This window comes from Martes martes, assembly GCF_963455335.1.
Source record: "Martes martes genome assembly, chromosome: 1".
Classification (NCBI taxonomy): domain Eukaryota; kingdom Metazoa; phylum Chordata; class Mammalia; order Carnivora; family Mustelidae; genus Martes; species Martes martes.
Window position 1 is genome coordinate 127,295,249 of NC_137888.1, and position 16,738 is coordinate 127,311,986.

The 16,738-nt window shown below is 36.8% G+C and overlaps 1 protein-coding gene across 1 annotated transcript in view; it reads left to right on the forward strand.

Annotated features, from left to right (window-relative positions):
• TOPBP1 (DNA topoisomerase II binding protein 1) overlaps positions 1-16,738 on the forward strand; it is a 59,499-nt gene that overhangs the window by 9,514 nt on the left and 33,247 nt on the right. The window contains exons 8-12 of the mRNA XM_080806796.1: positions 12-181; positions 3,222-3,385; positions 3,533-3,780; positions 11,238-11,554; positions 12,247-12,419. Of these exons, the coding sequence (XP_080662922.1) occupies positions 12-181; positions 3,222-3,385; positions 3,533-3,780; positions 11,238-11,554; positions 12,247-12,419 (1,072 nt within the window). The remainder of the gene's footprint in view (positions 1-11; positions 182-3,221; positions 3,386-3,532; positions 3,781-11,237; positions 11,555-12,246; positions 12,420-16,738) is intronic.

The window sequence follows — 16,738 nt, forward strand, 5'->3', positions numbered from 1 at the left end:
TTGATATATAGGTCGTACTCTTTCAGATGTCAGCCATATTTCCAACATCAATGCAAGTTGTATAAATGAATCGATGTGTAATTCAGTTCTTAATAGCAAAGTGGAGCCTACACTTGAAAATCTAGAAAATCTGGATGTCAGTGCATTTCAAGCACCTGAAGATTTATTAGATGGTTGTCGGGTATGTCTTTATTATGTAATACCTCAGTGATAATGTACATCAGTACTTCTAGCCTGACTTTGAAGACCCCTCAGAGTTGGGCTTATTCCTTATCCATGTGAACTCTTCACTCTAGCCAAGCAGATGTAAGCACTGGGCCACATCTGTCCATAACTGTCATTTATTAAGTGTTACTAATATCCTAGGCTGTGCTAATCAATTTATATATATTGTTAATATGTTGTATGTAATCTCGTTTAACTCCCACAAATATAACTCTAAAATGGATATTACCCTGAAACTGAGGCTTGTTCAGTTCTTGTTCAGATTCACGCAGATATTAAGTAGACATCCATCTACTCCAAATCCTATGTTTCTAACCACTAGACCCACTACTTTGTTTTATGTCTCTTGGGCTACTTAATTTTTTAGTGTATAAATAAACTATCTTATAAGTGCCTTGATGGAAACATCATATGCTGTAGATCTCCTAGAGCTGAATTTTAATATATTTCTACTTGTAGAGTGAATAGGCTGTACATTAGTTGATAAAACATCAATTTATTGTCAGAACAGAAAGTGTCTTATATAATCTTTTATGCTAGACTCTGGTAATTATGGATGTGACTTTTAGTTATTGTTTTTTTTTAAGATTTATTTATTTTAGAGAGGACACCACAAGAGGAAAGGGCAGATCTCAAGCAGACTCTGCACTCAGTACCCTGAGATCATGACCTGAGCTGAAACCAAGGTTAGATGCCTAACCAACAGGGCCTCCTAGACGCCCCTAACTTTTAGTTATTCTTGCAGGAAGTTTATGATTCCTGATTTTTGTTACAGTATCTTCTAATAACAGAGGTTATTTAATTTGGGATGTAAATGGAGTTAGGAATAGATCTGTCATTCTTAAGAAATTTTTTTAAAGACATCTAAAATACAGATGAAAAAGCTTTATATTTATTAAATAGGTTTAAATATATACATAGTAATACTTAGAAATAAATTTTTTTTAAAGATTTTTTTTATTTATTTGACAGACAGAGATCACAAGTAGGCAGAGAGGCAGGCAGAGAGAGAGAGGAGGAAGCAGGCTCCCCACAGAGCAGAGAGCCCGATGTGGTGCTCGATCCCAGGACCCTGGGATCATGACCCAAGCCGAAGGCAGAGGCTTAACCCACTGAGCCACCCAGGCGCCCCTAGAAATAAATTAGCATATAATCCTCAAAGTACTGTCCTCAGCTCGACTTAAATTTTCTTGTGTAATCGACTGTGTAAAGGATATCTCAATTTATAGGTGAGAACACTGGTTTAAAGAGCCTAAGTAACTTATCATGGACATGTAGTTAATTATTGGCCTCTGAACCAAAATTTACACCCAAGTTTTCTGAATTCAGATAAACTCCCGTTTATTTCTTTTTTTTTTTAATTATTTTTATTAACATGTAATGTATTTGCCCCAGGGGTTACAGGTCATGAATCGTCAGACTTACCCATTTCACAGCACTCACCATATCACATACCCTCGCCAATGTCCATAACCCAACCACCCTCTCCATATCACCCTCCCCCCAGCAACCCTCAGTTTGTTTTGTGAGATTAAGAGTCTCTTATGGTTTGCCTCCCTCCTGATCCCATCCTGTTTCATTTTTTCCTTCCCTACCCCCCAAACTCCCCACCCTGCCTCTCAAATTCCTCATATCAGGGAGATCGTGTGATAGTTGTCTTTCTCTGATTGACTTATTTCGCTCAGCATAATACCCTCTAGTTCTATCCACGTCATTGCAAATGGCAAGATTTCATTTCTTTTGATGGCTGCATAGTATTCCATTGTGTGTATGTGTGTGTGTGTGTGTGTGTGTGTATGTATATATATATATATATATATATATATATATATATACCACCTCTTCTTTATCCATTCTTCTGTTGATGGACATCTTAGGTTCCTTCCATAGTTTGGCTATTGTGGACATTGCTGCTATAAACATTCAGGTGCACGTGCCCCTTCAGATCACTACATTTGTATCTTTGGGGTACATACCCAGTAGTGCAATTGCTGGGTCGTAGGGTAGCTCTATTTTCAACTTTTTGAGGAACCTCCATGCTGTTTTCCAGAGTGGCTGCACCAGCTTGCATTCCCACCAACAGTGTAGGAGGGTTCCCCTTTCTCTGCATCCTTGCCAACATCTGTCATTTCCTGACTTGTTGATTTTGGCCATTCTGACTGGTGTGAGGTGGTATCTCATTTCCAGTTTATTTCTGTAATTTAAATTTACAAGTAGTGGGGCGCCTGGGTGGCTCAGTGGATTAAACCGCTGCCTTCGGCTCAGGTCATGATCTCAGGGTCCTGGGATCGAGGCCCGCATCTGCCTCAGCATCCCTGCTGAGCAGAGAGCCTGCTTCCCCCTATCTCTCTGCCTGACTCTCTGCCTACTTGTGATCTCTCTGTCTCTGTCAAATAAATAAATAAAATCTTTAAAAAAAAAATTTACAAGTAGTAAGATCTTCAGCATTTAAGGAGCTACCTGCATTTTAGATATTGCTATGCACTAGTATCCAGAAGGTAACTGAATTCTAGCTTCCATTTTATTTAAACCCTCAAAGTACTTACCTGCTGTCTGCAGTGGATAATAATGCTATGGGATTGTGAAGAAATAATAAAAAATAAAAATTTCAGAATTGTTGGGGCACCTGGGTGGCTCACTTGGTTAAGTGTCTGCCTTCGGCTCCAGTCATGATCTCAAGGTTTTGGGATTGAGCCCCATGTCAGGCTCCCTGCTCAGCCTGGAGTCTGCTTCTCCCTGTCCGTCTGACCTTCTCCCCAGCTCCTGCTCCCATTCGCTCCCACTCTCTCTCAAATGAATTTTAAAAATCTTTTTTTTTTAAATGTTGGAATTGTTAAAAAAAGTTTCAGATTATACTCTATTAATGTGTTAAATGTACACAGAGCTGTGTATTTACACACAGTGCATTTGGATATATATTTTTAATGTGTTTCTGTTGAGAGAAGCAAACCATCTTAAATGCATTAATCTAAAGTAAGTATTTTCTTTCTTTGCAGATCTATCTTTGTGGTTTTAGTGGCAGAAAGCTTGATAAACTGAGAAGGCTTATTAACAGTGGAGGTGGAGTTCGTTTTAATCAGCTCAATGAAGATGTAACTCATGTTATCGTGGGAGATTATGATGATGAATTGAAGCAGTTTTGGGATAAATCAGCCCACAGGTTTTGTCAGTTTTTAATTCAAAGCAATTTCTACTGTAATGATTTTTCTTAAAATTGCCTATCCATGCAATTATGGAAACTGCATGGCAAGTGGGATGATAGTCTTTATGGTTTAAGCTAATAAATAATTATGTACTATTTTTGCAGGCCTCATGTAGTAGGAGCAAAATGGTTGCTAGAGTGTTTTAGTAAAGGTTACATGCTTCCTGAAGAGCCATATATCCATGCTAACTACCAGCCAGTAGAAATTCCAGTTTCAAATCAACCTGAAAGTAAAACAGCCCTTTTAAAAAAGAACAACAGCTTGTCTAAGAAAAACTTGGCTCCTGATGAAAAGCATGAACAAGCTGATGAAGATCTGCTGTCTCAGTATATAAATAATAACCCAACAGTAGGTAAGAAATAGTTGATGAGTATTTACAGTCATTAAGAAATGTTTTAATAGCTTAATACATACACATGTGATTTCTGCCAGTTTTTCTAGATTTTAAGTTAAAACCTTTTTCTTCCTTTAATGTTTTATGTTTGTTGCTCTTTCTAAGGCAAAGCCTGGAGGGTGCTGAACCCTCTGACCGCCTTGTCTCTCTTCAACTCACTGGCTCCTCTTTGATCTGTTTTATATGCCAGCATCAGTTTGTTAGTGTGAGTTTGTAACAGCATGAATTTTTCTTTTTAAATTTTTAAGATTTTACTTACTCTTTAGAGTACGCATAAGGGGGGTGGGGCAAAGGGAGAGGGAGAAGCAGGCTCCCTGCTGAGCATGGATCCCAATGCAGGGCTGGATCCCAGGAACCTGAGATCATGACCTGAGCTGAAGGCAGATGCTTAACAGACTGAGCCACCCAGGTGCCCTATGTAACAGCGTACACTTTTATTTTAACCTTGTAATTACCTCCTTACTTGGTTATTGTGATCTTTAATGCATACAGTGCTGCACTGTACCACAACCTCTATATAGTCTTCTCAATGTGAGAAGGAAACTTGCCAGTGAAGAGTTGTGAGCAGAATTTCTTCTTACTTAAGAAAAAAATTTTTGAAATATTTAATACAGTGAAAAGGATGTCAAGAATAATGTGATGAGTAACCATATACTACTACATAAGTATAAGAAAAATAGAATATTCCACTCTACCAAAGCCTCCTGTGAGTCTCTCCATTTTCCTTATAGTTTACATGTGTATATATATGTATCTATATGCAATATAGATACTCATTTTGTGTATATTTTAGCTTATATAGATGATATACAGTATGTACTCTTTTGCTGCTTCCCTCCAACCATGAGAAATATTTAACCAAGTAACTGATTGAATATACCACAGTTTATCTGTTTTCCCACCTTATAGACATTTTTATTGTGTCTTTTTTTTTGCCAGTACAAACAATGCCAAGTTTGGCCTGCTCTGTATAGATTAGTGATGCACAGGTGTTAAACTCCTCCACTGTAATGTTGACTCTGACAGTTTCTCCATGTAGTTCTGTCAAATTTAGTTTTTTAATATATTTTTATGTTTTATTACATAATGATTCTCATTTTCCTAATTTTGTTTTTCTTAAAATATGTTTTGTCTGATATTAATAGAACTATCCCTGCATCATGTGAGTCAGTATTTATCTAGTATGGCTGACTTTTTCTTTAAAACTGCAAATTTGGTCACTTTACACTTACTGTTACTTGCGATATATTTTTATTATTTTATACCATCTTATTTTATGCTGTTTGTCCCATTTTTCTGTGCCTCCATATTTAACATTTTTGCTTCCTTTCGGATAGCTTGAGCTTGCCCCCTCTCACCTCAATCTCCACCTCCCTATCCTCCCTCTCCTGATGTGGAAGTTACATCTATTTATATTTTTAATGATTACTTAGAACTAGAATGTGCATCATAACTTGAAATCTAAAGTTAATCAGAATTTTTTCTTCATCTTGAATAATACAAGAACTTTACACACTATCTTCAACAGCACTGCTAATCATACCCCCCTACATACACTCAATTTATGTGATTTGGGCCAGTATTTTCATTGTCTTTTTTAATCTGACACTTAGGTTTTATATGGGCCATACTTGTTTTGATTTACCAACATGTTTAGCAATTTCTTTGCTTCTCATTCTTTGTTGTATCTGAGAATTCTCTTCTGGAATCATTTTCTTTCCTCATATAAAATAATATCCTTTAGAAATTTCTTCAGTTTCTGTTAATGTCTTTATTTTTGCCATTGTTCTTAAAAAATAGTTATGCTAGGAATACAGCAATGTAATATCACCTCACACATGTCATAAAGGCTAAAATAAAAAAACACTAGAAATAACAGGTGTTGGCAAGGATATGGAGAAAAAGGAGTTCTTGTGCACTGTTGGCAGGAATGCAAACTGGTGCAGCCACTCTGGAAAACAGTATGAAGGTTCCTCAAAAAGTTAAAAGTGGAACTACCCTGTGATCCAGCAATCACACTACTAGGTATTTACTCAAAGAATACAGGAACACCAGTTTAAAGGGATACATGCAGCCCTATGTTTATAGCAGCATTATTTACAATAGTCAAGATATGGAAGCAGTCCAAGTATTTAATGACTGTTGAATGGATAAAGAAGATGTGGTGTGTGTGTATACACACACAGGAATATTATTCAGCCGTAAGAAAGAATGAAATCTTGCCATTTGCAATGGCGTGGTTGGAGGTAGAGAGTATAATGCAAGCAAAATAAATCAGAAAAAGACAAATACCAAATGATTTCACTCATATATGGAATTTAAAAAAGAAAATAGGCAAGGTGGAAAAAAATGAAAGATACAAAGCAAGAAACAGACTCTTAATTATAAAGAACAATCTAATGGCTCTCAGAGGGGACAGGGGTGCAGGGATGGGCTCAATAGGTGATGTGGATTAATGAGTCTAAAGACCTAACTAGAAATAAATTGCTATGGGCTATGTTAAAGAGGTTACTGCCTGTGTTCTCGTCTAGGATTTTTATGGTTTCAGGTCTCAGATTTGGGTCTTTCATCCCTTTTGTGTATGGTATAAGGAAGTGGTCCAGTTTTATTCTTTTGCATGTTGCTGTCCAGCGTTCCAAACATATTTTGTTAAAGAGACTGTCCTTTCCAATTGCGTATTCTCTCCTACTTTGTCGAATATTAATTAATTAATGACCATAATTAATGACCATGGTCATTAATTAGTGACCATATAGTTAAGGGTTTATTTCTGGGTTCTCTTTTCTGTTCCATTGATCTGTGTGTCTGTTTTTGTGCCAATACCATCCTGTTTTGGTTGTTAACAGCTTTGTAGAAATCTGGAATTGTGATGCCTCCAGGTTTGCTTTTCTTTCTTAAGACGCTTTGGCTACCAGCAGTCTTTTGTGGTTCCACACAAATTTTAGGATTGTTAGTTCTAGCTCTGTGAAAAATGCTATTGGTATTTTGATAGGGATTGCATTAACTGTGTAGATTGCTTTGGGTAGTGCAGACATTTTAACAATATTTGTTCTTCCAGTCTATGAGAGTGGAATGTCTTTCCATTTCTTTGTGTTGTTTTCAATTTCTGGAATCAGTGTTTTATAGTTTTCAGAGTACAGGTCTTTCACCTCTTTGGTTAGGTTTATTCCTAGGTATCTTATTATTTGTGGTGCGGTTGTAAATGGGATTTTTTCCTTAATTACTCCTGCTTCGTTATTGGTGTGGAGAAATGCAACAGATTTCTGTTTTTGATATTGTTTTTGTTTTGTTGTTGTTTGGGGGGATTTTTTATATTTTATTTTTCCTTTAACTAAGCTCCACACTCAGTGTGGGGCTTGAACTCATGACCTGGAGCTGAAGAGTCGCATGCTCTACTGACTGAACCAGCCATGCAGCCTGTACATTGATTTGGTATCCTGTGACTTTACTGAATTCGTTTATCAGTACCAGCAGTTTTTTTGTGGAGTCTTTCAGGCTTTCTGTATATAGTATATTATCTCCAAATAGTGAAAGTTTTAACTTTTTCCTTAGCCAATTTGGACGCCTTTTGTTTTTGTTGTCTGATTGCTGTGGCTAGGACTTCCTGTACTGTGTTGAATAAAAGTGGTGAGAGTGGACATCCTTGTCTTGTTCCTTGTTAGGGGGAAAGTTCTCAGTGTTTCCCCATTGGATGTTTGCTATGGGTGTTTCATTTTGGCCATTATTATGTTGAGGTATTTCCCTCTAACCCTACTTTGTTGAGAGTTTTTATCATGAATGAACATTGTGCTTTGTTAGATGCTTTTTCTGCATCTATTGAAATGATCATTTGGTTTTTATCCTTTCTTTTATTGATGTGATGCATCACATTGATTTGTGAATATTAAACCACCCTTGCATCCCAGGAATAAGTCCCACTTGATTGTGGTGAATGATTTTTTTTTTAATATATTGTTGAATTCAGTTTGCTAAGTGGGGTGGGTGGTGGTTGCAGAGGAAGAGGGAAAAGCCCAACATGGGCCTTAATCCCTGGACTCCAGGATCATGACCTGAGCCAAAGACATCCACGTAACCCACTGAGTTAGCCAGATGCTTCATTAACCTCCTCCTTTTTTTTTTAAGATTTTAGAGAGAAAGCTCACAAGCAGAAGAAACAGCAGGCAGAGGGTGAAGCAGGCTCCCCGCTGAGCAAAGATCCCGATGTAGGACTCGATCCCAGGACCCCAGGATCATAACCTGAGCCGAAGGCAGACGCTTAACTGTCTGAGCCATCCAGGTGTCCCACATAAAAACCATTCTTAACTTACAGGCTACAGGTCCAGTTTGGCCCTTAGGCTGTAGTTAGCCACTCCTGTACAAAGCACCACTAAAGTTTTCAAAAACTAAGTTTTTACCTTTTTTTTTTTTTTTAAATTTTAGTTAGTGAACATACAGTGCAATATTAGTTTCAGGAGTAGAATTCAGTGATTCATCACTTACAACACCCAGTGGTCATCACAAGCACCCTCTTTACTTTTTTTTTTTTTTTAAAGAAGTGCCCTCTTTAATACGCATCACCCATTCAGCCCATCTCCCATCCACCTCCCTCCCACCAACTCCCAGCTTGTCATCCAATCTTAAGAGTCTCTTATGGCTTGTTTCCCTTTCTCCTTTTTTTTCTTTTCCCTGTTCCCATATGTTCACTTGTTTTCTTTCTTAAATTTCACATACAAATGAGATCATATGGTATTTGTTTGTCTCTGACTGACTTATTTCACTTAGCATAATACACTCTAGCTCCATCCATGTCATTGCTAATGGCAAGATTTCATTTTTTTTGATGACTGAGTAATATTCCTGTGTGTGTGTGTGTGTGTGTGTGTGTGTGTGTGTGTACGTGTGTACACCACAGCTTCTTTATCCATTCATCTGTTGATGACATCTGGGCTCTTTCCATAGTTTGGCTATTGTGGGCATTGGTGCTATAAACATTGGGGTGCAGGTACCCTTTCGGATCAGTACATTTGTATCTTTGGGGTAAATGCCCAGTAGTGCAATTGCTGGGTTATGGGTAGATCTATTTTCAACTTTTTGAGGAACCTCCAAACTGTTTTCCAGAGTGGCTGCACCAGTTTGCATTCCTGACAGTGAAAGAAGGCTCCTTTTCTGTGCATCCTCACCAACACCTGTTGTTTCTTGTATTGTTAATTTTAGCCATTCTGACTAGTGTGAGTTGGTGTCTCATTGTGGTTTTGATTTGTATTTCTCTGATGATGAGTGATGTTGGCATCTTCTATGTCTGTTAGCCATTTGGATGTCTTCTTTGGAAAGGTATCTATTCATGTCTTCTGGCCACTTCATTGCTGGGTATTTGTTTTTTGGGTGTTGAGTTTGATAAGTTCTTTTTTTTTTTTTTTTAAGATTTTATTTACTTATTTGACAGAGAGAGATCACAAGTAGGCAGAGAAGCAGGCAGAGAGAGGGGGAAGCAGGCTACCTGCCGAGCAAAGAGCCCGATGTGGGGCTTGATCCCAGGATCCTGGGATCATGACCTGAGCCAAAGGCAGAGGCCTTAACCCACTGAGCCACCCAGGCGCCCCTGATAAGTTCTTTATAGATTTTGAATACTAACTCTTTATCTGATATGTCATTTGCATCTATCTTCTCCCATTCCATAGGCTTTTAGTTTTATTGATTGTTTTCTTTGCTTTGCAAAAGCTTTTTATCTTGATGAAGTCCCAGTAGTTCATTTTTGCTTTTGCTTCCCTTGCCTAAAGCAGCATGTCTAGTAAGTTACGAGGCCAAGGTTAGGATGTGGCCTGTGTTCTCCTCTAGGATTTTGGTGGTTTCCTATCTCAACATTTAGGTCTTTCATCATTTTGAATTTATTTTGGTGTATGGTGTAAGAAAGTGGTCCAGTTTCATTCTTCATGTTTCTGTCCAGTTTTCTTTTCCCAACACCATTTGTCGAAGAGACTTTTTTCCATTGGATATTATTTTCCTGCTTTGTCAATGTCAGTTGACCATAGAGTTGTGGGTCCATTTCTGGGTTCTCTGTTCTGTTCCATTGATCTATGTGTCTGTTTTTGTGCCAGTCCCATACTGTCTTGATGACTGCAGCTTTGTAATAAAGCTTAAAATCCAGAATCGTGATACCTCCAGTTTTTTCTTTTTCAAAATTTCTTTGGCTATTTGGGGTCTTTTGTGGTTCCATGCAAATACTAGGATTGTTTGTTCCAGCTCTGTGAAAAATCTGGTGGTATTTTGATAGGGATTGCATTAAATGCATAGATTACTTTGGGTAGTATGGACATTTTAACAATGTTTATTCTTCCAATCCATGAGTATGGAATGTTTTTCCATTGCTTTGTGTCCTCTTCAATTTCTTTCATAAGTGAGCTCTACTTTTCAGAGTATAGATCTTTTAACTCCATAGTTAGGTTTATTCCTAGGTATATTGTTTTTGGTGCAGTTGCAAATGGGATTGATTCCTTGATTTCTTTTCCTGCTGCTTCATTATTGGTGTATAGTAATGCAACAGATTTCTACACATTGGTTTTATATCCTGCAGCTTTGCTGAATTCATGTTTTAGTTCTAGCAATTTTTTGGTGGTCTTTCAGGTTTTCTGCATATTGTATCATGTTGTCTGCAAATAGTGAAAGTTTGACTTCTTCCTTGCTGTTTTGGAGCCTTTCATTTCTTTTGTTGTGTGATTGCTCAGCCTAGGACTTCCAGTAGTATGTTAAACAGTACAAAGTTTTTACCATTTAAACTTTTAGTCTTGATTTACTAGTGCTTATCCATATTAGGGATTATATATTTTGTTACTGACAGTTATGTTTTTTTCTTCTACTTATCTGTCAGCCAACTTGATTCTGAAATGTAATAGTTGAAACTATTTGCTTGAGTCCTTCATCAGTTGTCTTAAATCCATATTGTAGTAACTAAACAGCTATAATCTCAGTATGAAAATTTTAGGAGTTTTAAAAAAATAAGTAACCATTAAAAAAAACCATAATTCTCTTTATTATATTCGTACAGTTATTTCCATGTGAAGGGCTTGATCACTTAGGCCTGTTACTTCTGGTTTTTTCCTTAACAGTATTTTCTCAATTCTTTTGTGAACTACCAAACCAATTTTGGGACTGAGACAAGCCCAGAGAGTTATTGGAGTCCCCTAATTTTCAATTAATTGGAGTTTATAGTATACTAGGAATACCTACAACAGTGACATGATTGCTCTTGTCATTCCTAATGGAAGGTGGAAATAACTGTACTCTTGGTAGCCAAGAAGATGGGGTGGGTTTGTATCCTTTCCTTAGGGTGTACTTATGAGCCTTATTTTTTGTGAGTGTGGTCACTATTCTCAGGCTTCGTGTTACCTTAAAATATAAGATAAATCCTCTGCTAGAAAACATTTCTTTTTCTCTTTCAGTTGAAGCTGTGAAGTCTGAAGTTGAGCCCTTTAATGACTCTACTCATATTTCTCTACCAGAAGAAAACCAGTCTTCTGTCACTTGTTGCCTCCCTGACACTTCTACAATTGCCGAAGAAGGTTTATTTAGCCGAAAGAGTTTCCTTGTTTTGGGATTTAGTAATGAAAATGAATCTAATATTGCAAATATCATAAGAGAAAATGCTGGAAAAATTGTGTCCCTTCAGAGCAGAATTGTTGCTGATTACGCTGTGGTTCCTCTGCTGGGGTGTGAAGTAGAAGCAACTGTGGGAGAAGTTGTCACAAATACGTGGCTGGTAAGAAGACCTTGTAGCAGTTGAAATGTAGTGTTGAAGGATATCAGATGCTGAGAGTGTTAATGATTATTTCCTAGACAATTCAGTTTAGGTGAATTGGTGTTTGAGCAAGGTTTAGATTTTGCTGCCTTTACCAAAGGGAATTGTAAGATAGGAAAATGCACAAGCTTCTTGGCCCCAAGCCTGGCAGAGTAGAGCTTATTATTTCCCTGGGGCCACAGCAGCAACATTCCTTCTTAAGAAGTTACCCTAGGTCATCTCTTACTATTTCAGTCCTCCCTGTTTTCTCACAACCAAAGCATGTGTGCACTTTTGGATTGTTCTTTTTTATTTTGTTTATTTTATTTTTGTTCTTTTTATTTCTTATTATATCTTTTTTATTGACTGAACAGTGGTAATTTTATCTTTTTTTTTTTTTACTTTCCAAGAGTTAAGAGGAAAATTTATAAACTAGTACTTGGGAAGAAATTAAATTTACAGCAGTATTTGATAAGTTAAATGATAAACCTGCCTGATCTTAATATCCTGTATAATGAATTGTTTTTTTAATATAATGTGAAATGTATGAGCATACACAAGGTTATATTAAATTGTTTTTCATGTAAACTCCAATTACTGCTAGTGTAAAAACCAGTGTTAACCACTGGCTGCTTATTTCAGCTTGGCATTCTTGTGTTTCTTGTTTCTAAAAGGTTACTTGTGTAGACTATCAGACTTTAATTGATCCAAAGTCAAATCCTCTCTTCATGCCAGTCCCAGTGATGGCAGGAATGACTCCTTTAGAGGATTGTGTTATTTCATTCAGCCAATGTGCAGGAGCAGAAAAAGATTCGTTAACTTTCTTAGCAAATCGCCTTGGAGCAAGGTATGTAGTATTTTTTGTGCACCTGCTATCATGGTGTATCTTCTATCTGTTTTGATTTATTGGTGGACATTCAAATTGGCATTGGGCCAGGTGTCTTTATAATATTTGTGGGTAGGGTATAGTGTACCTATGTGATGGCTCAGTACTACTAGATGGATACCTGGCAGAGGTTCAGACCATGGGCATTAGTGCTCACCTACCAGCAGAGGGAATGTGTAAAACTCGTACAAGGGCCATTACTGAATATGGCATATCCAAGCTTTATTCCCTTCCATGGGTCCATTTGGGCAATTTATTTTTTTTCAGTAATGAATACTTGGGAAGGAAAAAAAAATGGACTTGAAAGTTACTTCCAAAATCCAAATTAATCCAACCCCTAAGTGAACCTTAGGTGGTAACTGTTTTAAAATGAAGTAGAAAACTGTTCTAACAGTAAATGTAAAGAACACAACTTTTATATTAAAAAATAAAGTTCTTTTAGATTAGATCTTGAAGCAACACTTAAAATGACTTTAAAGAAACACACCCAAAACAAATTGATTCAGAACATCCGAAAAAAAAAAAAAAAAAAAAGAAAAGAATAAGACGGGCAAAAGTATGTCAAAGAAATGCAAACAAAAGGAAAGGAAGGGTTGCAGTTTTAATGTCAGACAAGTTTGGATTCAAATGCAAAGGCATTAAATAAGAAAAAGAAGAGCACTATAAATAGCTATTCACACTGAAATTAGAAAAAATATATATATATATCAAAAAGAACATGACTTATTCATAAGACAAAAACAATAGGAGATATAAGATGGAATCAGCAGAAATACATTACTTGTAAGAGATTTTAATTCCCATCTTTTACTTCATGAGAGGTCCTGTAGAAAACAGGGAAGGATCTAGATTTCAAAAGCGTAGTCATCTACCCTGAAACACCAAACATACCTTTTCATGTGCCTGTAGAACACTTATAAACATTGCCTATAATGAAATTGGCCATAAAGAAAACCTCAGTAAATTCCCTAAAATAGGAAGAGTGCAGACCATACTCTCTAATCATGACGTAAAGACTAGAAATGAATAGTATAAATAGAAAATGAAAAGACCTTATAAACTGGACATTTTAGAAGTATTTCATAACTCTTGGTTCCCAGGGGAATTCAAACCCATTTATAAGTCTAGAAGTCATTTATCAACACAATGGTAATAAGCAATCCCAGTGCCCAGATTGTGATCCTAAAATACCATTTCCTGCTAAAAGAAACTAAAATGTAAAGAAATGATTAATTGCAGGTGTGCATGGGTGGTTCAGCCTGTTAGGCTTCTGCCTTCAGCTCAGGTCATGATCCCAGTGTTGTGGGATTGAGCCCCACAGCGGGTTTCCTGCTCAGTGGAGAGCCTGCTTCTCCCTCTACCCATCCCCCATACTTGTGCTCATGCTCATGCCCACTTGCTCGCTACCTCTCTCTCTCTCTCTCTCTGCACTCTCTCTCTCAAAGTCTTTAAATCTCTCTCTCCCTCTCTGCACTCTCTCAAATTCTTTATATATATATATATATACACACACACACATAATATGTTCATATAAGTACATGTACATACATACATATTGTACATGTATACATATATACATATATAAACATACACACACACACACGTGTGTGTGTGTGTGTGTGTGTGTGTGTGTGTACACATATATATATATTTATTTATTTTCCAGATCTGGGGCAAAAAGGTGCCAGTGAGTCTGGAACATTTTGTCAGACCAGATAGCAAGGACTACTAAGAAAGTTACATCAAAGGACCTCTGCTCGCCAAAGACAGGACAATTTAAGTACCATTAGAGAGAATAATGGCAGTGGATCCAAGCAAATCAAATAATGTTTAAATCATAATTTTATAGTAACACCAGACAAAGCTAATTGGTCATATTTGAAAGATGCTGAGAAACCAGCCTGTTATTTTGAAAGCTGTTAGAGAAAGAAAGGATCAAGTATTTATCCTGCCTTTCCTATGTAATCTGTATCAGAGTACCATAATAATGGATAAGACAAAGTTTCCCTTTAAGAGGTGTTCCAACAAATAAATGAAGAAGGGTGGGGTTATAATTCCTAATGAATGAAAACATTTTAGGCCCTGAAAATCAATAATCATGTAATAAAGAGCAAAACAGACATCATATGCCTCCTGATGAAGAACACACGGCCACCTTAAAGTAGCCTTACGAAAATGATAAAACCTCAATCTGATGAAGCCTCTGGATTCAACTACTGATTTATAGGAAGTAGGAGAATAGCATGTTAAACTATAGCACAGAAATGCAATTAGCAAAATTCAGGCTCTGAGATAACTTTATGTTATAAATAATACAGTGTCTTCAACAAATATGTATTAAGGGGATAGGGAAAGAGGATGGATCCTATAACTAAAAAAACAAAACAAAATGGTAGCGTTTAAGAATGCACTATGTGATAAAACTAAAGAAAGGTAAGGAAGTGATTGCCATAAATATCCAAATAGATCATAATCACCAAGTTTTGTATTTCCTTTTTTGCTATGTTCTGTATTTGAATTAGGCTAAACAATGAAAAGCTTTTTTTTAAAAAAACTGAAGTTGCAGAAGATCTAGAAAGTAACAACAGCAAAAGCCATGACACCAGGTTCCATGGGGTAAACTAAAGCAGTGCCTGGAGAAAAATTCCAGAAAGTGACTATGTAGCAAATTAATATACAGAAATCATTGACCTTCATACCAACAACCAGTTAGGAAAGTTAATGAAAACTAAGTTTACAATGAGAGATAAAATACCTACCAACAGGTTTAACATGAAACTTGCAAGAGCTACAGAAGCTTATTAAATGCTATTAAGGAAACAGTAGAAAAGATATCCATGTTCTCGGGAAAGAAGATTGTAAAGAAGTTTCTATTGTCTCCTACATTACAATATAAATTTAACATCCCAGTTAAAATGCTGCCCAAATTTTTTAGGGATAGCATTAAGCAAACTAAATTCTTGAATTCACAGTCATAAAAATTTTGAAATAGAATAGTTATTTAAATATATTTTCTAAAACCTCACTAAATAATAGTGTGGATTTAATAAGTTGTAGAAAGTTTAGTGAGTGAATGGAAAGTCTAGAAATAGACCCAAATACAAACAGGAATTTAGGGTATGATAAAAGTGATATTTTGGGGGTGCTCTGGTGGTGGTTCAATCAGTTAAACATCTGCCTTCGGCTCAGGTTATGATCTTAGGGTCCTGGAATTGAGCCCCACATCAGGCTGCCTGCTCAGTGGGGAGTTGGACTTTCCCTCTCCCTCTCTCCCTCCCCCTGCTTGTGCTCTCTCTCAAATAAATAAAATCTTTATTAAACAAAAAAGTGATACTCCAAGTCATTGAAGAAGAGAGATGGCTTATTTAGTAAATAGGATTCAATAAAGTTAGAGCCACATCTCATACCAAAATAAGTACCAAATGGATTAGTGAGTTAAATGTGAAAAATGAAACCATGCAAATGCCAGGAAAAATATGGGAGATTTAAAGAATCTTAAAAGTGGGGACTAGAGCATAAAACCTAGCAGTTGTTAAAAAAAAATTCTGTTTAAATGTTAAGTGGTGGACTTCTCTTTCTGCCCCTATGTTCTCTATGTTTAATATCTGTCATCTTGAGCAAGTCACTTAATTGTATCTTCTTTTTCTTTTTCTTTGCATTTTTAAAAATTAACATATAATGTATTATTAGTTCCAGGGGTACAGGTCTGTGAATTGTCTTGCTTACATAGTTCACAGCACTCACCATAGCACATACCCTCCCCAATGTCCATTACCCAGCCACCCTCTCACTTAATTGTATCTTTTCCCAGGTTGTATCTTTACAAATATTTTGTAAAAGGAATGCCTGGATGGCTCAGTGGGTTAAGCATCTGCCTTCAGCTCAGGTCATAATCCCATGGTCGTGGGATCGAGTCCCACATTGGGCTCCCTGCTCAGTAGGGAGCCTGCTTCTCCCTCTGCCTGCTCTGCCTGCCACCCACCCTTGTACTCACACACATTCTCTCTCTCTCTCTCTCTGGCAAATAAAATCTTTCCCAAAAAAACCCCAATATTTTGTAACATACTAGTACTTCACAAATATTCATAAGAGATTATATCTGAAAATGCTTTGCAAAGACATAATGGACTGGAAAGATACAGTGTGTTATTCATACCCTTTCTGTGCTCCTTAGCTATTCCATGCCTCCTTTTGGGAAGAAAGACCAAGATGGGTAGGTGATGACTAATTAAGGAGGTAATTTTCCTGGTTAGTTCTTGAAAGTCCGGTTTAATTTTCTT